Source organism: Hibiscus syriacus, unplaced genomic scaffold (assembly GCF_006381635.1).
Source record: "Hibiscus syriacus cultivar Baekdansim isolate YM2019G1 unplaced genomic scaffold, ASM638163v2 tig00116971_pilon, whole genome shotgun sequence".
Lineage (NCBI taxonomy): Eukaryota > Viridiplantae > Streptophyta > Magnoliopsida > Malvales > Malvaceae > Hibiscus > Hibiscus syriacus.
This window is the reverse complement of record NW_024063495.1, coordinates 6,219,482-6,244,718: the sequence shown is the minus strand read 5'-3', so window position 1 is coordinate 6,244,718 and position 25,237 is coordinate 6,219,482. Positions and strand designations below refer to the sequence as shown.

Genomic DNA, 25,237 nt, shown 5'->3' with positions numbered 1-25,237 from the left:
ATATTACAGGGACATAGAGAAGCATTTAACCAAATATTCACACACGGATGAAACGCGGGGCGGGTAGATGTGTCGCCATTGAAATTGGAAAAGAAAACGATGATGAATTTCCAAGCTCTTTCCTTGGTGTTTCCTCCACAGAATCCTATGGCCATCTTCCTTTTAAAACTCTTACCCTAAATCCTTCCAGATTCTAATTTTTTCCCATTTGAATATTCTCTTCTCCCATTTCAGCACAAAGATTTCATTGGGTGTTCTGAAAATCTTCGAAAAAAATCTTTCTTTTCCTTCTTTTCTTCTAATTTTGTTGTTTTTAGCTGCGTTTTTAGCATGGGTGTTCTCTTACTGAATTCACTTCCAATCGGATTCCGATTCCGACCTACAGACGAGGAGTTAATCGATTTTTACTTACGGGCCAAGATAAACGGGGAGAAAAACGACGAGATTGAAGTCATTCGTGAGATCGATGTTTGCAAATGCGAGCCATGGGATTTGCCTCACTTATCCGCTATAAAGACTCGAGACCCAGAATGGTTTTTCTTTTGCCCCATTGACCGGAAGTACCCAACCGGCAAAAGGCTCAACAGGGCGACCGAGGCCGGTTACTGGAAAGCAACGGGCAAGGATCGCAAGATTAAGTCTGGGTCCAGCTTGATCGGCATGAAGAAAACTCTGGTGTTCTATAATGGCAGGGCTCCTAGAGGAAAAAGAACCAATTGGGTTATGCACGAGTACCGTACTACCCTCGATGAGCTTGACAGCACCAAGCCTGGCCAGGTTTCTACTTTCTTCCCTACCTCTGTTTTGTTTCGAATCTCAGCTCTTATTGTGATGGAAAATATGATCGGGGAAATTAGTTGACATCATGAATTGGCTGTTCACTTGTGCTAATATGTTGTTCTCATATTGTTGTCTTCGATTCTCCTGCAGAACACGTTTGTAATTTGCCGTCTATTCCATAAACACGACGAGACCATTGAAGATATCAACGGTGATGAAGTTGATCCCGCTGTGTTGTCTCCTGCTGAAGACATGCTATCGGTGTTAGAATTGCCTCAAGACTCTCCGGTTGTAGAAGGTGAAGTCGGTGAAACTTGTCTTTCGGTTCAGCTCAGCTCAGTGATTTCTAAAGCCGTTGAACCTAAAGTCGAGTGCAATTGGGATGACTATAAAGCTTACGATGAAATGGATCAAGCGGCGGATATAACCCCTGCAGAGGTGAGAAGGGGGGAAACCCTGAATTTTGATTTATATGTTGATGTAGTATCAATGGCAATGACGTTGTTCGATTTTCAGGTGGATCTACTTGAAGAAGCTTTGAATCATTTTTATGATTCCATGGGGGAGCCACTATTTTCTCCTTTGCACAATCAGATTGAAGCGGAGCAGGCGCCTTGGATGTTTGATCATGTTGGAAACGGTTTCAGTGGGGTGGAGCTTCAGCATGGCACAAATGACAATGATGCATATATTTCCAACTTCTTGGATTCCATCATGAATAATTCCGATGACTGCCACAGTGATGACACTGTCAATCAGAAGAATTTGGAATATGAGAATCCTAAGACCATGACCTTCGGTAAGGATGGCAGATCATGCAGTGAATCAGATGGTGAAGTGGCTGAAGTGCTGGTGAGTAGAAGCTAACTAGTTACATATTGTCTATCATATCATGTACACTTGCTTGTATGGTAGCAGGATTGATTCAAATGCTATATCTTCTCGTACACTGATGAATTATGGTCATTCATAACAAGAATTTTCCTTTGGAACAGCTAGGGACAGACACAGTCAACAAGGGGGCTCCTCGAGGTAGCACACAAAACATCAAAATTCCGATTTGCATGCCAGACGTCAACTTTTCCAGCACAGTGCCGTTCTATAAAGTGCTAAATAGTGATGGAGAATTCAGCAACCATACGGATACATCTTGTAATGTTGATAGTGCTGTCACTGAAATCAGGATTAGGTCTCTCCCTCCTCGAAGTCAACCGGACACTGGGAACTCCATGATACAGGGTAATGCGCCAAGAAGAATACGTCTACAGTGTAACCTTCAGGTCGGCGCACTTCACTGTAACGATGGAATAAACAACTGGAGTTTTGCAGACAAAGATGATTCAAAGTTAGTTGTTACAAAGGTGAGAAGTTTGTGACCGATGCTTGTATAAAAACCATTGTCATATCCAAATACGCATCGGACCTTAATGAAGTTGTGTTTACAGGAGGTAGAAGTAGCGGAAAAGGGTATCATTGTTGGCTGTGTTGCTGATCGTGGCACCATGGACGAACCCCATGAAATACCCCCTTCTAATTCGAGCAAAACTACTCTTTTCTTGTCGTCCAAGTCTGTTGTTTCAGTTCATGAAGAGACTTCATCTCGGTGGTCGAAGTTTTCAGCTCGTCGCTCACGTAAGCTATTCACCGTTGTTTTCCGGGTGGCCATCCTGTTAATCTTGTTTTTAGGTTTGATTAGCACATCAAAGATCTTGTAATTCGTTGTGTATATAGTTCATGCATTTCATTTTGAGGCCCACTTCTAGTTAGAAACTGCGGCAGTGATTTTGATTGCTCACATTTCTGTATATATCTATTTAATTAATATACAAGAGCATATATATAACTCTGCTTCTATCTCCGAATTGTGTATATATATTGACCTATTAAACCATTGATTTATTTCAAGAGAACAAAAAACATTGTTATTGCATATGAATTCTGTCAAAATTGTCTTCGATCGTTGATAATAATTACCAGAACTAATCGGAATTCATTGGCCGTAAGCGATAGCGGAAGATAAGAAAAACATGGAGTCCAACTAAGTGGTGAGCTCCATGATAGCGCTGACAATGTCCCCGTCGTGTGTCTTGAGAGCCTTGACGGCCTTGCTCCTTGACACCCCGGCCTGTGTCATGACCAACTCAATGTCCCTAGGCTCAACCCCAGTCTCATCAATTTCTTCCTCTTCCTCTTCCTCTTTCTTATCGGCGGGTGCACCAGCAGTTGAAGCAGATGTGTCGGGTTTTGCCATCACAGATGGCATTTCAGGCATCTTGAATTTCTGAGCAGCTTGTGTCTGTAACTGCGAGCTCAGATCCTCTATCTTAGCCTCACCAAAGATGACATAAGTCTCCGAATTCGGACTCTTGAAAACATCGGGTTTCGAGATGAAAAACAGAATCTGAATCCAAGAGAAACTAGGTTAATTCTTCACCATTCATCAGGTAGTTCAACAAGATTGAAAAGAAAACCAGAGAATCCATACATTTTTGGCTCTCTTTATGGTGACCCTGCTTACACCAGTAACAGGCTTCATTCCCAACTTCAACATCGCTTTCGTACTCTTTCTTCTTCTCACTCCTGCTTTGCTTCGAACTTCCATCGGCACCTGCTAACAATGATTCGATCTCGGACTTGGGTGAAAGTGTCGAATAAGGATATGTTTACATATATGTTATACACGGATATGTTCAATCTTTTCCATGTTTTTCCGAGTAATTTCGAGAGTTCTTAGAGATATTCCCATAACCCATATCCATATATGGGTTGAATACGATATAACACCAGAACACAAAGAAATGCTGCCATCAAGGTAACTAGGAAATCAAATATATACGAAAGAGTACATTGCAAACGGGACCGAAATAGGATTTTATATTAGGTGACGGATTTTATAAAATTTTAAGACAAGAAAATAAATTATCAATAGAAAATATAAAATAAACATCTAAAACAGTCTCCCCTCAGCCCATCCCTAATCGTTGGCTTCCAAGAGACAAAAAAAGTAGCATTAACCAGAAGATTTTCTTCTAATTCTAAGGACTCTGAGCAACAAACATTTCAGAAAACCCAACAATGGAATTCAATTCTAGACGACATCAAAATTTGGAACCAGTAACAGGAAATAACATACACATTATAGATTTCCAGTTTCATAAGGAAATGCAATTCAAGAGGCTTTTAACCACAAAATCTATGAAACTGACAGACAATTTCGTACTCAAAAGACCCAAACAAAAATTTTAAAGAGAGAGAAACCTTGGGCACCGTCTTCCTTATCATCATCGTCGTCATCCTCATCGTCGTCGTCATCATCTTCCTTGACGTCCTCAACAACACCCTCCTCCTCGCTCTGTAAACAACACAACATCGACATGTTTTCCCCTTTTGTTTAAAAAAAAGGTACAGAAATTGAGAGGAAGGAAAACCTGGGGCTGCTTCTTGGGTTCCTCCTCAGTAGAAGGAACTTGCTAAGTTTCAGAATGGGAGGCTTCAACCACAGGGCCCGGCGACATTGTTATTTCTTTAGAAGATTATGAGGGAAAACTATAGATATGGATAATAATAATAATCTTAAGATAAGTGCGTCTTACAACAATCGACAGTGGCTTGTAATCTATTGAGGAGTTTGGTTTATAGTGATGAGGGTTTCTTCTTCATCGGACTGCTCCTTTAGGCCCGTTCCATGGATCTTCTGCTGCTGAGTCTCTCGACATATGATGTCCCAGGCCCGACACAAATATAAGCTGACAAGTTTTTAAGCAGGCCCGATAACCGTCGGTATAGGTCATTTTGGGTCTATATTGACGGTTTTCATGTATTTAGTGACATTTCTTTTTTTTTCCCCTCGATTAGATATAGTGACGTGGTAAAACGTATTTGGGAAAATTTTCACTTTATTTCGTGTTATCTACAAATACATTCATAGTTCTTATATAGCTAGGTACGAACCAACTTATCTCAGTGGTTAAAGGAATCGTTGTTATTCTTCGAGATCATGGGTTCGAGCACCAATGACTGCAAGGTGATTGAACGTTCGTTGTCAAATGATTGTGAGTACTTAGAACAGATCCTATTTTGTAAGTAAAAATATATGCAATCTGCTCTGTTGTAGACACATACTTGTTTGACACTCTGCACCTCATCCCCAGTTCTTTCAATAATCCAGCTAGCCAAACTATTCCAGCAGTTGCCACCGCCATGTTCATGTATTCAGCTTCAGCTGAAGAACGAGGTATGATACCTTGTTTCTTTGACTTTTAGGATATCAACGAATTGTCTAACTTTAAGCAAAAGCCTTATAGACCCACTTGCAGCCAATAGTGGTCTTATTAGGTGGCAAAGATACTAAAGATCATGTATGATTGTTTTCAAGGGATTGAATCTCCTTTTGCATAGCCTGAACCCATATAGGTTTTTTTTTGTGCTTGAGAAAAAGTTTTTGGTACCACAACAGTAGATGAAGATGTTAAGAAAGCTTGAATATGGGGTGGAAGATGAGAATATGAAATTTGATTAGAAATAGGATTCGTGAGGTAGAATCAAAGGATTGACAAGAGCATACATAATCATGCAACCAATGTGGAGATCGAAAGACTCTAGTTGATTTCTTCAAATCTGGAAAAACTAATAGACGAGGTGAATATTTGAAAAATAAAACGAAAAATTGAGTGAATATTTGAAAAAGAAAAGAAATACACAAATGATTAATAAGCATAATTACAAAAAGAAAATCAATTTATTAAAAGATTTATTGTATGTAATTATACACAATCTCCAAGTAAATATTATGCTAAATTAACAAATTATATATCTTGATTCTCGACGGTCACAGTTTTCGGCGTGTGTCCTCGCCAATTTCCCGCAACGATGCACAATTCAAGTAAAACGTTAATGAACCACCAAGGTTTCAAAACAGTTCAATCCATCGAACTGAGGAGCCACTTTCAGAGGCGGCGACACTGTCTTCTCCACCTTTTGGTCTCGTTTCGCTGACATACTTCCGGTAGACGATCGCACCTTAGAACCTTCAAAATCCTGAACACATTAAACCAATAATTAAGTAGCTGGAACAATCAAGTGACCTTAGTGATCCCTAGAGATCTCGAGTTTGTGCAATTAGGCTGCAGTGTGTGCGTTGTCGATTGGTTAAGAAAGTTCGGAATAGATACTATCGTATAGTCACTTTAAATTATTCGGAAAAAAAAAGAAGATAGAAAGGCTAGGGTTGTAGTTTTACGTTCGATATTTATTGAATTTAGTTTAGTTTTAATTCGAAATTATTTTTATATATTAAATTTTAAAATATATGAAATAAATGTTTTATCTTTTTTAGTAGATAAATGTTTACTTTTAAATTAGCAAAAATGAATTATAAGTACCGTTAGAATTTAATTTTTTTAAAAAATTAACGAGAAAAAATAACTTTGATTTAAAAAAAAATTAAATTTCTATTGTTAATATTTTCTTTTTTCTCAAAATCAAACAGAAAGAAAGAGAAGAAAAAAAAATATTAATAACCTTGGTTTCAGAATGACGACGAGCAAAAGAACAAACTCCGACGACAGCCACCGGGATCGCTGCATATATAGTACTCGAAGCCATTTCCGTTCCGACGGAGACTTAAGATTTTATGAGGAAAAAAAGCTTAATTTATTTGGAGAAAGATATTGAAAGCAAAGAAAAGGGGATGGATATTTGCAGCCATGGATGTGGGTTATATTTAAAGGGTACTTACAGAATACATAAACCACTGGTTTCTACTTTTTATTTTTGAATTTTACTTATTTAAATATGAGAAAAATTATGAACTTCAATTGGATAAAACCTCAATATCGACAATATATCTGTTGATGTCCGATTTTGTCGTTATTTTTTCCACCCATATTTAAGTTATGAAATATTTAGAGACAATAATAAATTAAAATCAAGGGTTTTCATAAATAAATAGGGTAAGTTACATAAATGGTCGATCGACTACATGGTGTTGCTTTATTGAGTCATCCGACTATTAAAAGTTATTAAATGGTTCTGACTATATGACGTTGTTTTGTTGAGTCCCTCGGCTATTAGAAGTTACATAATAGTCACCCGACTATTCATATATTCTAAACTCTTCCTTTTCGGTTAAAAGTTGACTGTCGCCTGAGCTAGACGTTAACATGTTAACTGAGATATATTAAAATATGATCTCATAATTTCAAATGACTAACATATCTCAATCAATATGTTAACGTCTAGATCATACGACCATCAATTTTTTACCGAAAACGAAAGAGTTTGGAACACATGAATAGTTGAGTGACAATTATATAATTTTTAACAGTTGAGGGACTCAACAAAGCAACGTTATATAGTCTGAGAGCAATTTTATAACTTTTAATAGTCGATGGACTCAACAAAATAGTGTCATATAGTCGAGGGACCATTTTTGTAATTACCCAAATAAATAATAAACACTTTTTAATAAGATAAAAGCATAAAATCTTGTACTTGAGAAAAATGTATTAGGATTTTCTTATTATATTACTCGATTGTTTATGGTTTTATTTTGTTAATTTTAGTATAAACATTACATTAATTAATATAATATTTAATCGAATAGTGTTCTTTAATAATCTAGAAATTAAGAGTGTAATCGACCATTCCTTTAAAAGTTACGACACCTTCAACTCAAAAAGTTGACGTTGACTTGAAAGTTGTTTTGGCTTGCGGTTTGGAAGTCGGATTGGTAGATCGTAATTCGGCTTTGTGTGAACAAACTTAGCGGTGGTCGGCTAAGGTGAAACAAGATCGAGTTCGATTCTCGTGGGGACATTATTAATCAAGTTGGGCTCTTCTAGAACTCAAAGCTGACGTGGTGCTAATAACGATAGACGTGGTTAGACCATCAAATATCGAATTTAAAAGATTAGCTTGAAAATTCGATTAACAAAGAGAAGAGTTAGTTGTGGGGTTGGGTCCTGTAGATTGTAACCAGCGTACTATCGAGGAAAAATTAATCTCTTTGATCGATCGAAACTGAGGCTAACAAAGCCTAGGGCTAAATATTCACAATTGAATTTTTTATTATTTATCATCTATTACTTTCATTTATTCTTTGTCATTACTTTATCATTTATTCTAAAACCCTCTTTGTTTATTTCACATTTAAATCAAGGATTGAAACGAGAAGACAATATTGAAATTTCCTTAGTTAGTGGGGATTGACCTTACTTCTCTATACTATAGTTTTTTTATAGAGAATATGAGTATTTTATTGGACAATTTCGACGCTTTTCAGCTAAGTGTGTTGTTACTAACTAAAAAATATTATGAACATATACCACCTTGTAATTACGTCTAACTATTAAAAAAAATCCTAAAGTCGAAAACATATGAATATATTTTGCCAGGTATATAGCCACATATACAAATACACATATGCATGTACATACTTAATTAGGACATATAACTATATATATATTAACACATAAATACGTAAGCATGCTTACATGAAACATGGTACGTGCATGAATCTACTCTAAAAACAACATGAGCTAGCCATGCGTGTCTCTACGAAGGAAAGCACCATGCACACCATTAAGCATTCAACAATGAGATTACACACACTTATGCATGAGGAATTTACATTCCACGACAAAAAGAATACAACTTGGAACAAGAAAGTGAAGTTTTAATGGGGTAAACAACCAAAAAAAGTCAAAGGAAGCAATATGCTGATCCAAACATGATCTTCGCATGTCTGTTTTAAAGAAAATACAATATTCATCAATGGAATATCTTCCAGAGGATGAAGATGAGATCATTTTATCAAACCATAGATTTCAATCACTACATGTATTTGTCCAATGCTTGTTTTAGTTTCTACACATTACTTTCTACATTTCAATTACCCTTTCTTCTTCTTCTACGCTTGAGAGGGTGAATTCTATTAACCCTAAAACAAACTGTGGGTTCAAATGTCATCAATGGGTCTATAGCTCAGTGGTAGAGCAATTGACTGCAGATCAATAGGTCACCGGTTCGAACCCGGTTGGGCCCTTATTAATTGTTTTACACTCTGAAATGGTTTATAAGTTAACATGTACCATTTATGTAAATAAAAAATTTATATATGTTATCTTTTATTTTTTTTCTTGACTACGATGATTATATATATATATATTTAAAAAATTATATATTAATAAGGACCCGTCTGATACCCTTTATCCTTTACTTTCAAACAATATTTTTCTACTATTTTTTTTTTATATATGAATATGACCAAGGCTGTAAATGTTTTAAGTAAAATCTGATTTCTTAGGGAGTGGTATCGATACCGAATGAGTTGGTATTAATATTGGTCCCTTAATATCTGTATTGAGGGTAGTTGTACCGATATCGGAGTAATTTCTCAAACATTGAAGCTAAATTCAATATCGATACCCATAAGTTGGTATTGATACTATAGGGATTGACATCAATACCGGATGAGCTGATATCCATACCAGAGGCTTGGTATACATATCAGATGAATTAGTATCAATATCAAAAGAACTATTATCCATATTGAAGATTGAGTATCCATACGAAAGGCTTGGTATCAATACCCAAGCGGGGTTGAGTGGACTTCAAGATTAATTTAGGTACCAATACTAAAGGGGAAGTATCGATACCCTATGGACTAGTACCGATACTCATGTAGAGGTATAAATACCGTCAGTGAAGATCAATTAGTATTCTTTGAGATGTCGAATAAATTCGAGAGTGAAGAGTCTAATAGAGATTGAGAGAAAGCATTTAGCTTGAAAGTGGTAGCTTAAGGATGAGAACTCGATAATAGGTGATGAGTAGAAATTTGAATGATTATAAAAGTGCGATCGAACGTGTAACTCTCGGGTGAGAGCTCAATTAGCAGTGTGATTGAATAATGACACGAAACTCGAATGAGGAGTCTAGAATTTCTATAGTTCAATAATAACGAGAAGATTAATGACACTCAAATAATAATGCGAGTGATTAATATTTAATAATGGGATGATTAATGAGGTGTGATGAGACATTTTGTTCTATAGCGAGTGCTTGATATGAAGACTCGATAACAATACGGTGATGATAATGTTTTATGTATAATAATTATAATAACCTTATGAGGTAGGATTTCATAAGGCTTATGTCTTTGTTTGACACTCGAGAAACGAGAAGGACACCTAAGTTACTTATATATGACGATAATTTATTGTGTTTGATGAATTTATTTGATGGGTTATTCGGATATCCTAAGAGTTGTTCCAAGACACTGAAAGTATATTAGTCGGATGATGCGCTAATGCTCTTGTGACATAGATTCATCCATTTACTCTAGAGAAGTAGACTAGTTAGATGTACGTTCCTAATGTGAGGACGACTCGCGTCTCATCAAAACTACATCATGATGCTTGCTTTTGTATTGTTGATGAGCGTTTAAGCTCCATGACATAATCCCTATCTGGATGAGTGTTTAAGCTCTGTGACTCGAGTCTCTTCTTTGGTGTAGTATTGTGTTTGGATGTGTGTTTGAACTTTGTGACCTGAGCCTCATCCTTCTTATTGTATTGTGTCTGAGATTGTGATGTGAATAAACATAGGATAGATGGTTAAACAACATTAATGACATTGGTTGTATTACTTCTCTAATTATACTCATTGATATATTTATGTTATGGACGATCTGTAGTATAGTAGAGTTATTATGGGACACTGAGCTTGTAAGCTCAACTTTCGAAATGTGTGTTTGTTCGCAAGTTATAAGTTACATGAAGCATGATGAGATAATGATATTATCGAAGGAATTTCAGTGAAATACTAGAGTATAACGATGATAATTTAGTGGCATTTAGAGATTATAAATTGAAAATGCGTTAACTTATAATATTTTGTTTATACACTTATAAATTGAGTTTTTAAATTAATACTCCACTTTTATAAATTAATATTATTTTCTTATTTGGTGTAAATACTTTAAATATTAGACAAATAATTTTAAAAAAATAATTAATCACTTCGGTAATTTAATATGACACGCAAATTAATAAGATTAAGGTGTTACAAAAATTACATATTGATAAGATTATATTATTTTAAACAAAATTTTCTTTTTCAAATTTCGAAGCGTTACAACCGACTCAAATATGAACATTTTTAAAAATAAATAAACGAATTCAAGCTCGATTCATTTACATTCCTAAGCATAGATGAATCCTCTGATTTCATCTCTGGTCTACCCAACGAGTGTTTGTCTTGTCTTTTTAATTCTCTTGATCTCAATGACCATAAACGATGCTCTCAAATATTGTTATGAAACTGGCTCTCAAATGTGACCCTAGATCGGTTAGCAACATAGCATCGACGATGAAGCGCTTGTTCTAATCTCCGAGCGCTGTCGAAAATGGAGGTGAGTTTAATTGTTCACAAATAAAAGGGGAAATTACATGGTCTAAGGGGAGGGTTTTTTGGTTCTCCCTCCCTAGAAAATCTCCATAAATACATGAATTTTTATTTTATTTATTATATTTACTAACTCAGACTTTCGTTGATGGGTTGATAAAAATTAATGGTTAAGAGATTAAAATTAAACAAAACGATAATATAAAAGATCAAAACTATTATTAAATAATGATTAAAATCGAATGAAATAAAAATATAAAGGACCTTTCATATGGTATATCCATAAAAACAATTAATCATCATATTTATATACAGTAAATATTAGCAAATATACAAGGAAACCAAAAGCACTCAGTATGGGATAATTGTCTCAAAACAGTGAACGCCATCCAGCTCCGGCGCAAACCTTGGCTTTAAACGTTGCTTCTGTTGTGTCTTAGCCACGGGCAGCGGCGATGACGAATTCTTAGGCTCCGTCTCTTTGCCATTCCCTTTTAAAGAATAAATTTCCGCCGGCTTCGCTTTTTCCGTCGGAGTTAGAGTGGCGGTAAACTTCATGTTCTGGCCAAAATAATCAGACAAAAGAACTTCGAACGAACTGAACATAGACATCATCATCGTGAAAAAAACAAGACTTTGTCTGTAAAAGATGCCGTTGATTGCTTGTTGGGAGTTTGATTTCGATATGAAGAAGATGAGGGATTAAGGGGGGATTTAAAGTAGGGGTGTGTAAATTCAGGTACTCGGATTTTCAGGTACCCGATTTCCGGGTACCGAAACTTCCGGGTCGACGATTTCTTGACCTGTGTCCCAACCCGGATGTTACGGGTATCCGGTAATCGGGTACCCAGATTTTGCGGGTACTGGTAATCGGGTACCCGATACCCGATTTTTAATTTTTTATTTTCAAATTATTAATTTAAAAAAATATATACACAAATTTAAATGTTCGAAACTTCGAATTACATACTCTAATATCCGAACATAAAATTTAAAAAATTTAAAAGTTCAAAATACAAAATATAATAATCCATAATATAAATAATTTATTATATTTTATATAATTATATATAAAAAAATAAAAAAAATAAAAACTAACCGGGTACTCGAGTACCCAGGTACCCGGAAAAACTAGATTTTGTGACCCGAGCCCGACCCAGGAAATATCGGGCCGGGTACCCGACCTGGCCGGGTAAATTTTTTTAAAAAATTACCCGATTTTTTTAGAACCGGGTCAACAAATTGACGAGTCGGATTAACCGGGTCGGATATTTTTACACATCCCTAATTTAAAGGGTAGAGAAGTAGAAGACAGATAGGATAAGAAACAAAATACGAGAATGATCTAGAAGGACGGTGGGATGTTGGAGTCCACGTGGTGGCATGGACGGCCAAGATTAGATTTTGGAGGATTTTAGGACAAAATAAGGTACTGTTGTACGAAGGTAGTCTGATTTTGTTTTCAAGTATTTACTATTTCATTTAAATAAGTAACATTAGAGGGTGAGTTTCTAGAATAAGTTGGAACTTGGAACATAGAACTACAAGTCACCAGAAACAACCAGAATTGCAATATGCGGCTTCCCGTCTCTTTCACTCTTATATATATATATATATATATATATATAGTTATGATGCAGTTACAATCAGAGTAAAATTCTTAATTTTATTTTTTTAAGGTCGTTAAATGATAAAAATTAAAGATTGAAATTAATTCTTTATTTTTTAATAAATATATTCTCCTTTCTTTCTAATAATCTCAGGCTTTGATTTCTTTTATTCAAAGATCTTAAAAATGTATAAAACTCTTAGTATTACACCATGTGTTATTAGATCATGCCCTATAAGTGTGTGTATTACATAATGTAATAGTTTTACACAGATTTAAGACCGTTAGATGAGTGAAAATAGATGACCGAGAATTACTCATGTTTTAGTGAATATATTTATTTTTTTAATTAATTTAAATCGTCTATTTTTATTAATCAAACGATGTTAAATTTGTGTAAAATTAAAAGAGTCTTACAATGTGTAATTGAGCCCCTATCTTATATGCATTGCAAACTCTTTTAATTTTACATAAATTTATGACTGTTGAATGCATGAAAATAAAATATCGAAATTAACAATAGAAATGAGATGATATTTACTGAAAAAAGTAAGAAATTAACCTCATACATTTATTTCCACTTATCTAACGGTCTTAATTTCATATAAAATTTAAAGAATTTTACATAGTGTAAGTAGATTCTAACTAATATATTTGTTCAACTGATTGTCATGCTCTTAAAAAATTCATAATTCTCACCTCAATTGTTCAATTGATTATGTAAGGGTTTGTTTTAAAAAGTTATTAAGTAATTGAATTTGAATACAATTAATTAATTAATTATATATTATTCTTATTATTAGTGAGTTTTATTTTATAATTGGAACAAAATCTTACAAGAGAGTTGATAATCTGGAGAACTGCACAAACAATTTACCATTGCGACTTCTAAACGTATTGTACCAAATGTTCTAAAACCGTGATTCATAATTTAAATTAATTATTAAATATTTTATTTTCATTCTAAATTATTAATATACGTTAATCAAGTTTTTTATCACGAAAATTATTAAATGTCAAATAAACATTGATATATGTAATTATATGATGTGATATAAATTATAATTAATAATAAAATAAAATGATAAATAATTTTGTAAAAAATAATAATGAAATAGTTGTAAAACGTTCAAAGAAACCTAACTTGATATATTAAGTTTTTATTTGTGAAGTTTGATAAATTCGGATAGTATAATTCATCAAACGACCTCAATGATTAAATAAGTGTTATTTTTCTCAGAGGTCTTAAGTTCAAGCAATTACTTATGTTAATGAAAGTGTGTTATCAACAACTAAAAAATATTCTAAAAAAATATTACCTCGTAATCACTCTAGACTATTATAAAAAAATTCCAACAATAAATATAATGTTTGATAAACACAAGTGACTAATTATTTCAAAGATAAACACATGCATCACATTCGTAAACAAATGACAAATTACCAAATGTATAATGTTTAATAAATATAACTATTAAATTAGCTAAAAAAACAAGGGTAAACTACACGAGTGACCACTCAACTACGGTCAAAAATCTTTTTGACCACCGATGTTTTAATTTGATCAATTAGACCACTTAACTATTTAAATATTTCAATCAAGCCTCATGTTGTTAACATTTAACAAAGTAGGTGACGTGGCAATTAAAATATTTTGATATAATTACACAATCAGTCCCTATTACTTATATATTCTTTTAATTTGGTCTTAATTATAATAAATTAAAATAAATTTAATCTTCGAATCAGGAGGTGCCATGTGTCATTAGTGACACCTGTTATGACACTTGTCGACATTCAATTGGAGGACTAAATTTATTTTAACTTGATAGATTTATTTTACACCAATCAGAGGGCTCTGTTTGAAATAAAATAAATCCGCACAATAAGAAAGGGCAAAGGGAATCGAACCCAAGACCTCTGGCTAGAATAAAATGAGCCAAACTATTGATCCAAAACAACCATTTGATATGTTTTGGACAACAAATTATGTATATTTATATATATTGTATCTTTTATATATCTTAAATTTTAAAATTATATCTTAATTTTTGTTTAACTTATTAAATATATATATTTTATTTTAATATAAAAATATATATTTTATCTTTATCATCACTTAGAAATATATTTTTTAAAATATATTTAAATATTTTATTATTAATTTAATTTAAAAATATATATTTTATTATTAACTTCATTTAAAGATATATTTTATTCTTATTTCAAGTTAAAAATATCTTTTATTATTATCTTAACTTTTAAAAATATATTTTAATTTATTACAATTAGGATCAAATTGAAAGAATATATAAGTAACAATGACCAATTATACAATTATTCCAAAATATTTTAACTTCCAGATCACCTGCTCTATTAAATTTTAACGACATATGGCTTGATTGAAATATTTAAATAATTGAGTGATTTGATTGATCAATTTGAAACACCGATAGTCAAAATAATTTTCTACCATAGTTAAGTGGTCACCCTTTAGTTTACCCAAAAAAAGGTATCAAATGTTAAATTAAACTTTCCTTAATCAAGCAAGCCGAATCCCATGTCATCATCACTCTCTTCCTTTTTCTCTGCAGCAGCGGGAGCGGCCGAAGCAGCACCGTCGGAAGCCGCCCTAGAGGAAGCAGAAACTGCAACAGGAGCACCACCACCACCGGAACCAACGTTCGTGATGACGTCATCGACGTTGACATTCTCGAGGAGCTTAGCGAAAAGGCTTGGCCAGTAAGATTCAACGCTCACGTTCGCCGCCTTCACCAATGTAGCAATCTTCTCGGCCTACAATGTTTTTAAAACATAAAATAAAACAGAAAGAAATGAAGAAATAATGAGGGAAAAAATGGAAATAATTAAAAAGACATTGAAAAAAAAAACAATTATATTCAACTTACGGTGACTGAGATTCCATCGTCGTGGAGGATCAACGCAGCGTAAGTACAGGCGATTTCGCCGGTGGCCATTGTATTCAAGATTATTCAAAAGTAAATCTGCGAATCAAGCATTCATTTTAACTGAAATGAAATTAAACAGTATAAGCAGAATAGATTGAGGGGTAAAATACCTTGGCGCGGCGTTGAGATCTCAGAGAATGGGAATCGGAAGGAAGGCTTATATATAGCGAAAATCCAGCTATAGAGAGCTATAGGGGTTTTTGGTAGGGGGGTAACAGATTGGGTTGTGTTTTTTTAATGCGACCGACCTAAAACATATATATCTTCCCCTCGAACCTAATTCGACCTAAAAATTATGTATTTTTAATTTGATTTAATTTGAAAATATATATATTCAACTCGACTTTGATCCGACTCAAATTTTTAGAACATAAATTCGACTTAACCGGATTTAATATAAAATAAGAACTTAATTAAAAAAAATTAATAGAGAGATGATATATTATAACAATTATCCATAAATCTGATCTGACTTAACTTAACCTTGAAATATTTTTTAAAAAATTAACCTTATCAAATCGGGTCAAATTATAATCAATCGATTTCGAGTTAAATTTTTATCTCTAGTTTTTGGTTAAGAAAGCGGGCCAAAAGATTTGCTTTGTTCAGATTTAATTTCCTTTGGGCCGGACTATTAGGGTAAACTATTTTTAAGTTAGTAATGATAAAAATTAAGGATAAATTATGTATTTAATTATTAATCTATTCTTGTGGTTTTATTTTGTTGATTCAAATAAATTTTTAAAATTATACTCAACGTTAATTTTTTATTTTATTTTGACTATCCGACGTTAAAAAATATTCAAGATTGCGGACATGACAATTTTGTTAATAATGATTGATATTTATCTTATAATAACACATCAACATTATTGTTAATTCTTTAACAGTGGGTGACCAAAATTGAATAAAAACATAAAATTAATATAAATTTAAAAAAAATTGACTGATCAAAACGAAACTACAAGAATAGATATATAACTAAATATGTAGTTTACTCTAAAAATAATAATTATTTAAAGATAAATTTGAGTTATATGATAAAGCTAAACATTATATATAACAAATCGAATCATAACAATATATTTTGATATTAATTAAAACATGTCATTACAAAAAATAAAATGGCCATGACTTACATTAAAATATGAAAATTTATATAAATAGACTATTAACGTGTAAAAAAACATACATTTTTAATATTCTACACCATCAAAGAGGAAAAGTATGAAATAACACTTTATTTTAAAAAATGACTTACTATACCAAATTAAGTAACATGTGTTATGATTAAAACATAAAGTGAATATAGTTGGTTCAAGCGAAATCAACAGAGTAAAAGAGATCTTAGCCGAAATAAGGTTATCGTTTTTATTAATACGAGTGATTATAATGTAGTATTTATTTAGATTTTTTTTAGTAAAGATGGTATGATGATTATAAAGAAGAATCACACAGTAGATATTACGTGTGCCTCAATTTTTTTTCTTTTTCTTTTTTGCTCAATAAATAATTTTATTGATTAAAAAGAACTTAAGTTTATGTTCGTTAAAACCTTCTTTAGATCTAGATGAAAGAAAATAGTACAATAAAAATAGCAATACGATCGAAGAGAGAACATAAAAAAACAACAAAACCTCCGAAACCTAAAAATATTACAGAATAAAGAACACACCAGCCACTCTGATTACCATCTTTCTTTGAAAAGAACACTCCTCAACATTCCAGCCTTGAGAAGATGATAGGCTCATTAAAAATCTCCTTAAATTTATATGGAAGAAAATAATACACACATAACAATTAAAACATAGAGTTTAACATAATCTAACCCCAAATAAGGGGAACCAAAACATCAAAGCTGCTATAACTTATGTAACCCACCGAGACTAATCACTATGCATCAAGTCAATCACTCCATCGAGAGGAAAGTCAATTATAACATTTTCTTAATTAATTAATATTGTATATGTACTTTGCAGTTTGTAGATACAGTTTCTCAAGCCTAAAATTTTTAGAAAGAATAACATTTTATTTTATTACTGAGACTACTTGATAATTAAAATGAACATAACATTAACAACAATTGATTATTTAAATTAAATCATTATAAATACATTCAAAATATGAAACATATTATAAAAGCAAATACTTTTGTATAGAAAACGTGATTTGTCGAATGGCAAGCAAATCCATAGTAATTCAATTTCTTGAGATTTAATATATCAATATAAATTTTAGAGTTAAATATACATTATTTTTATAGCTAAAAATATTGGAGGATTATTATCGTAATATTTTCAAATTAAGAATAAAAAATATATAAAAACGAATATTATACAATATTTTTTGTACTTTATTCACTATAATGGATACGTCTAATAAATTTTCTATTGGTTTTTGGAAAAATCCCACATTGGTTGTGTATAAGGAGGAGGGGAAATTATTTTGTTATAAATAGAGCCCTCCTCCTCCTTAGTTTAGTATCCCATAAATATAAGCCTTCTTCACTATTAAAGGCTATTTGTTTTCTTTCTCTCTTTGTAATATTTTCTCTATTAGTGAAATATTATTTTAGTAGTGTTCGAGGACATAGGCATAATTTTGGCCGAACCTCGTTAAATTTTGGTGTTCTCTTTTATGTCTATTTAATAGTTATTGTCGGGTATAATTGTTGTTAATTATTGTCCTATTAAAATTACTTGTCTTGGTAGTTCTGTCTGATGAAAGTGGGTTTTAAGAGGGACCATTGTGACCCCTCCTCTTTCCTGGGAATCTACCTTGGGTGATTTTTAGTACAATCGTTTTCACACTATTCACATAGATAATAGTTTTCAAGGTGAATTTATTATTATTGGTGGAAATTAACCTGAATTCCACAACAATTGGTATCAAAGCTCTTGGTTTATTTTAGTATGCTCTGTAGTTGCGGCTTAGGCTGATCTTCTACATCAGAAAAAATTTCCTTGGGATAATTGACATTCCGCATTGACAGCTATTAAATAGACTTTGTAGCAGAAATGACAGACGACACAAAAACATCCGCAAGAAATGTTGTGACAAATGTTAGATTTGCAGTGGAGATTTTTGATGGGACCGGTCATTTCGGCATGTGGAAAAGTGAGGTTCTAGATGCCCTATTTCAGCAGGGTCTAGACATTGCTATTGAAGGAGAGAAACTAGATGATGTTGAGGAGAAAGAATGGAAGAGGATCAATAGATTGACATGTGGTATTATTCGATCGTGTCTTTCTAGAGAGCAGAAGTATGCATTTTCTAAGGAAACTTCTGCAAGTAAATTGTGGAAGGCACTAGAGGATAAATTTTTGAAGAAAAGCGGTCAGAACAAGCTCTACATGAAAAAGAGATTGTTCCGCTTCAACTATGTACCAGGTACCACTATGAATGATCACATTACTAGCTTTAATCAGCTGGTGACTGATATGGTGAATATGGACGTGACTTTTGAAGACGAAGATCTGGCTCTGATGTTGATGAGATCACTTCTTGATGAGTTTGAGTATCTTGAAACTACTCTACTTTATGGGAATGTTGATGTGTCTCTTAGTGAAGTAACTGTTGCCTTGTATAGTTATGAATTGAGAAATAAAGACAAACAAGAAAACACAAGTGTCGAAGAAGAAGCTCTTGTTGTTAGAGGTCGTTCGAAGAGTCAGAATAAAGGAAGAAGAGGGAGATCGAAGTCAAAGTCTAGATTGAGCAAAGATGAATGTGTCTTTTGTCGAGAAAAATGGTACTGGAAGAAAGAATGTCTCAGGCTAAAGAATAAAGGTAAACCTGAAAAGGGAAAGGTTGTCTCAGAATCAAATGTGGTAGAGTATGATGATACAGATTCAGATTTCGCATTATCTGCTATGCCATCAACCAGATGTTCTAGTTCATGGCTGTTAGATTCAGCTTGTAGCCACCTTATGACCCTAATAGAGAAGGGTTCTTTGATTTTAAAGAACTAAAAGCTGGAATTGTCTACACAGCAAATAATTCCCCTCTTGACACACTTGGGATTAGTTCAATTCGCTTGAGGAATCATGATGGATCAATCAGAACCTTAACAGGTGTCCATTATGTACTAGATTTAATGAGAAATTTCATCTCTGTGGGAACCTTAGAGTCAAAAGGTTTAGAAGCGAGGGCAAAAGATGGGATTATCTCTGGTGCACTGGTGATAATGAAGGGAATCCGGAAAAGAAATAATGTGTATTACTTTTTGGGTAATACAATTGTTGGGACAGCGACAGTGGCAGCTTCTACTGATGAACAGGAGTCAGAAGCAACCAGGTTATGTCATATGCACTTGGGGCATGTTGGTGAAAAATCCTTGAAATTACTGATAGATCAAGGATTATTGAAGGGTGCTCGGGCTTGCAAATTAGCTTTTTGTAAGCATTGCATCAAAGGGAAGAAGATGAGGATGAAATTTGGAACATCAATCCATGATACTAAAGGTATTTTGGATTATGTTCATTCAGATATATGGGGGCCTTCCAAGACAACTTCATTGGGAGGAACACACTATTATGTCACCTTTGTTGATGATTTTTCCCGGAGAGTTTGGGTGTATATAATGAAGACAAAGGATGAGGTGCTAGGATTTTTCCTTAAATGGAAAAAGATGGTGGAGACTCAAACAGGCAGAAAAATCAAACGTCTCCGTACAGACAATGGTGGAGAGTACAAAAATGATCAATTTCTAAAAGTCTGTGAAAAAGAAGGTTTTGTCAGACATTTCACTGTCAGATCTACACCACAACAGAATGGAGTGACAGAGCGTATGAACCGGATATTAGTGGAGAAGGTTCAGTGTATGTTGTCTAATGCTGAGTTAGGCAAAGAATTTTGGGCTGAGGCTTTGGTCTATGCTTGTCACCTTGTCAACCGCTTACCATTGACTGCTATTGGTGGTAAAACACCATTAGAGAAATGGTTTGGAGAACCTGCTACAGATTATGATTCCTTACATGTGTTTGGTTCCACTGCATACTACCATGTTAAGGAGTCAAAGCTGTATCCAAGAGCAAAGAAGGCGGTCTTTATGGGGATCACCTCTGGTGTGAAAGGCTATCGTCTTTGGTGTCCATAAACAAAGAAAATAATCTTCAGCATGGATGTTACCTTTGATGAATCTACCATGTTGAGAAATGTGACTTCAGAAAAATTGGAGCAGACAGATGGAACTCCCAAACAGGTGGAGTTTGAAGGAAGCAGAATTGTCCCAACTAGTAAAGAAACTGATGTTGACTCTCCTATGGTAGAAGAAGAGTCAAATGAAGAAGAGGCTCAGACCCAAGAACCTCCACAGCAACATGAATCAATTACACTCATAAAGGGAAAGAGAACAATTAGACAACCTGTTCGTTATGCTGATATGGTCTCTTTTGCATCACCAATTGCAATTGATGACGTTCCTGCCACTTTTAATGAAGCAGTCCAAAGTTCAGAACATAAAAGGTGGAGGATCGCCATGAATGAAGAAATGCAATCCCTTCAAAAGAATCAGGCGTGAAAACTAGCTAGTCTTCCGAAGGGAAAGAAGGCAATTGGGTGCAAGTGGGTATATGCAAAGAAAGATGGATTTCCTGACAAGAATAACATCCGCTACAAAGCAAGATTGGTGGCTAAAGGCTACGCTCAAATGGAGGGAGTTGATTATAATGAAGTATTTTCTCCAGTTGTAAAACATTCCTCCATCAGAATTTTGTTGGCTTTCGTAGCACAGTTTGTTGAGTTAATCGATCGACGGAATCAACCAAGAGGGGGTGAATTGGTAATTAAAAAGTTGGTGGAAGCTTTTGCAGAAAATTGAAAGAAGTCGCACATCGATTTAGAGTGGTTCGACTTTCTCAACCAAAGTCTACATCCACTACCTTAGCTATCCACACTAAGGATTTTCCAATAAATTCACTAATTTGTTCTTTCTTTTGAGGACAAAGAGTAACCTTACAACTCCCTCAAGAATTATACCCCAATTCTTGAGCACACTCTTTTTCAAAGAGAAATACACAAATTTGCAAACTTACAAAGAAAACCTCACAAGGCAATATGTTTGCACAATTCTAGAACAATATAAGAACACTCAAAGATAATTACAAATGAGCACAAATTGTGTTCTTGAAAGAAAAATGAATATTGAAGGAAAATTGGCTTGATTTGCACAAACTTGATGTTTGATGCTTTCTCTCTTGTTTCTCAATAATTTCTTGTTGTTTCTTTGTTGATCAATGGCTTTAGAACTTGTTTAAATACTCCTTCAATTGATTCTGAACGTTGGGGATACTTAGTGGAGTCAATAGAGCCGTTTAAGTGTGAAAACAATTAATAAAATCAGTGGGGAGTGTCAGTGCATCGGTGCATCAAGTGTAAAATTCAAATATTTTGACCGTTGGACCCTTAGTGCATCGGTGCACTAAGAGTGCATCGATGCATGAAATGCATTCGATGTTTCAAAATAGCCTGAGTGCATCGATGCATGGCTTGTGCATCGATGCATCAAATGCACTGAGTGCATCGATGCATGGTATGTGCATCGATGCATACGATGCATTCGATGTGCAATTTATTCATTGGTGCATCGATGCATGGATTGGTGCATCGGTGCATCACTTTGAAAAATTGATTTTAGGCTTGATTTTGGTTCAAAATACTTTGTGAAAATTGTTTAAAAAATAGTTTAAGTATAAAACACAATTTTACACATTTAGTAAGGCTAGAAATTGATCTTGAAAGACTTGGAGTAATATTTTGATATTCGAGTAATTAAATCAAATATAGTTAGAAAATCATTTGTAAAATCTTAAAATTCATTTATACTTAATTTGTTATATCGAAACATCAAAATATTTTCAACAATCTCCCCCTTTTTGATATAACAAAACATTTTAGTAATTTTAAGATTTTGAAATCAAGTTTGAAATTACTCACACTTACTCTAACACTTCTCCCCTTTAACACTTTTACACTTCTCCCCTTTAACACTTTTACACTTCTCCCCCTTTTTGTTAAATCAAAAAGACTTTAAACCGTTTTAAACAAGGTTTTGAAAAACATAGCCAATTGATTAAATATATATATATATAACTTAAGCTGCTAAGATCAAAGATCAAAAGAGAGATTAGCCATTAGTTATAATTCAATATTCATAATCAATGTGAAATGGCATAATTGATCATATATGTCTAATGATTCAAAAAATAAGAATAAATTCAACCAAACCAAATATATATTAAGTTCAAAATCCATAAAACATCAAATAAGTTCAAACATCCAACAACCAACAAATTTAGACATCCAAAATAAACAATCTAGAAACATCAAAATCAATCCATGTTTTAAATTCAAGAAAGCATAACAAGGAAAAAATCTACTCCATCGGAGGATTGGAACGAAGAGGAAATCGAGCTTGCATCTCAAGAGAGAGAGCATCCATACGTGCAAGCATCTGTCGTTGAACTCTATTTGTTGAGCTTCCAAAGCGTCTAAGTGATGATTCACCGCTTCGTTATTAGCAGTCAAATGGGATTCGATGGAAGCAAACCGTAAATTAAATGTCTCTAAAAATGAACGAAAATATGGAGGCACTTGATCATCTTGTGGTGCCGGCGTATTGGCGGGATCATCAATGTCTTGAAATAATCCTTGAAGCTCGGGATCATCATCTGCAGCCGGTGTCGGAGGAGTACGAGATGAGCTAGGAGCAGCTCGAGAAGAACTAGCTCCCAAAGTTTGCTTAGAAGGTCGAAGACCCATAGACCAGTTTCCTCGTCCTGTTTCCAATCAGCTTTCTTCAGCGAGGTGAGATTGATTTGGTTTTGGAGAGGGATGTGATTGTCGAGAGAGACGTTTAGACTGAGTTTGATAAAAAAGTTACTAAGAAGACATCCATAAACTAATGTTTCGACATGTTTTGAAGGAACAATGTTTATGGAAACTCACTAAAGATGATCTGTGGTAGATTAATCTTCTTTTTATGTTGGATACAATATATCCACCATATATCTATGTTCCTAAGGGAGGAGTACCTACCTCAGGATGGCCTAAACAACCAAGAGATCATATAATGAAGAAATCTATCACAATTAGTTCTTAGGGTACTATCATTATCCTTATAGGGTGAATCCACAATCTCTTTTTCATTAAACCTGAGTTATCTAGTCCAAAATGGGTAGTGATTATGCCAGAGTCAATAAAAATGAATTGTCCTAAAAGATAAGATCGAATTCATATAGTTTCAGATCGGCGCTCGTTTTGGACACATACCACGTTAGAATAGAAAAATGCGGACTAATTGATGATAAACCAAAGGTTTGAGTTTAAAGAGTTTACCAAACTTATATGATTTAAGAGTAGAAATATATTGAAAGTCCATATCTTCCATAGCTTGGATCGAAGGGATACGCTCTTCCCGGATTTTGTATGACTCAAAACAAGTATGGTGCCTATGATATAGATCTTGTCTACGACCAGGTACGTTGAAACAAGAGTTCAAAATGGTCATATTTGGGTTATTTGGATTGGGTGGAGGAATAAGAGGTTGGTTTTGACTTGGGCGACTAGACAATGTCCAAGGTCGTTTAGGATTTGACATGGTTTAAGAATCGGAATAGAATATGTAACCTGCAAATTTAAACACATGTATGCAATATAATCAATCCCAAAACTCAATTGAGTCCGCAATAATTCAAGGTACTCTAAACCAAATCCTAATGGGCATAGTTTTGAAAAACTATTTAGAAAACAATGTTTAAAAAATATAATATGTATAATTTTTCATGAAATAACATAATTAAATCAAAGACATCAAATTTAAAAATTTAATTTAATTTTCAATTTTTTTTATTTCGAAAATTCAAAAGATTCTTTGAAAATTTGTAAGTTTTTGATGAAATTAGTTGTAAACTCTAGTTTGTAATCATCAAACAACCAATGCCCGATATAATGTTCATCCTAGAACTAATCAAAACTAGTTCTAAGTTCAAAAATCAATAAAACAGAGGTTTTTGAAATATTACCTTGAAACTTTCAGATTTGAGAGGAATGTGATGTTGTGTTGCACGATTTAATGATAGTAGCAGGATATAGAGATGAAAAGCTTGAAGAATCCGACAAATTTTGGTTGATTTTGAGCAAAAGGAGAATTTAGAGAGGAAAAGAGGTATATGGCTAGAGAGGGTTTAGTTTTAGGGTTTAAAACAAATAAGAAAATAAGCCTTTTTAAACCCAAAACCCGACGGATACATCGATGCACATTCAAGGCGTGCATCAGTGCACCTTCATGGTGTATCGATACACATTCAAAGGGATGCATCGATGCACTGTTAAGTGTATCGATGCATGAAGCACAAAAATGTCAAAAATCTATTTTAAAACATTCAAAATGCTAAATTAATTAGCTCTAGTGGTATTGGCAACTCATATATTGAAAATTAATCATGTTCAATTAATCAAATTAATCCTTAAA

General features: G+C 33.7%; 3 protein-coding genes and 1 non-coding gene across 7 annotated transcripts; 2 read left to right on the top strand and 2 right to left on the bottom strand.

Annotated features, from left to right (window-relative positions):
* The first annotated feature begins 223 nt into the window (after positions 1–223).
* Positions 224–24,943, top strand: LOC120192028 (protein NTM1-like 9). 4 transcript variants are annotated; one of them, XM_039194879.1, is made up of 7 exons: positions 224–777; positions 931–1,218; positions 1,297–1,632; positions 1,776–2,141; positions 2,226–2,510; positions 15,984–15,993; positions 24,932–24,943. In XM_039194879.1, exons 1-5 carry the CDS (start codon positions 331–333, stop codon positions 2,493–2,495), a joined length of 1,707 nt encoding a protein of 568 aa, XP_039050810.1. In that variant the 5' UTR covers positions 224–330; the 3' UTR covers positions 2,496–2,510; positions 15,984–15,993; positions 24,932–24,943. The 4 variants fall into 4 exon arrangements, with proteins under 4 accessions (XP_039050810.1, XP_039050812.1, XP_039050811.1 ...); XM_039194881.1 differs by lacking the exons at positions 2,226–2,510; positions 15,984–15,993; positions 24,932–24,943 and adding exons at positions 12,558–12,562; positions 15,442–15,486 and having other exon boundaries at positions 225–777; positions 1,776–2,049; XM_039194880.1 differs by lacking the exons at positions 15,984–15,993; positions 24,932–24,943 and having other exon boundaries at positions 225–777; positions 2,226–2,307; positions 2,374–2,602.
* Positions 2,676–4,343, bottom strand: LOC120192030 (nascent polypeptide-associated complex subunit alpha-like protein 2). The gene is made up of 4 exons (XM_039194882.1): positions 4,209–4,343; positions 4,039–4,132; positions 3,266–3,388; positions 2,676–3,181 (listed from the first exon to the last, which is right to left on the bottom strand). Exons 2-4 carry the CDS (start codon positions 4,093–4,095, stop codon positions 2,819–2,821), a joined length of 543 nt encoding a protein of 180 aa, XP_039050813.1. The 5' UTR covers positions 4,096–4,132; positions 4,209–4,343; the 3' UTR covers positions 2,676–2,818.
* Positions 8,753–8,824, top strand: TRNAC-GCA. Its single transcript has one exon. It is a non-coding gene; the product is annotated as a tRNA-Cys (tRNA).
* Positions 15,335–15,854, bottom strand: LOC120192031 (60S acidic ribosomal protein P1-like). The gene is made up of 2 exons (XM_039194883.1): positions 15,706–15,854; positions 15,335–15,592 (listed from the first exon to the last, which is right to left on the bottom strand). The coding sequence occupies exons 1-2, from the start codon at positions 15,772–15,774 to the stop codon at positions 15,335–15,337; spliced, it is 327 nt and encodes a 108-aa protein (XP_039050814.1). The 5' UTR covers positions 15,775–15,854.
* Positions 24,944–25,237: the final 294 nt, after the last annotated feature.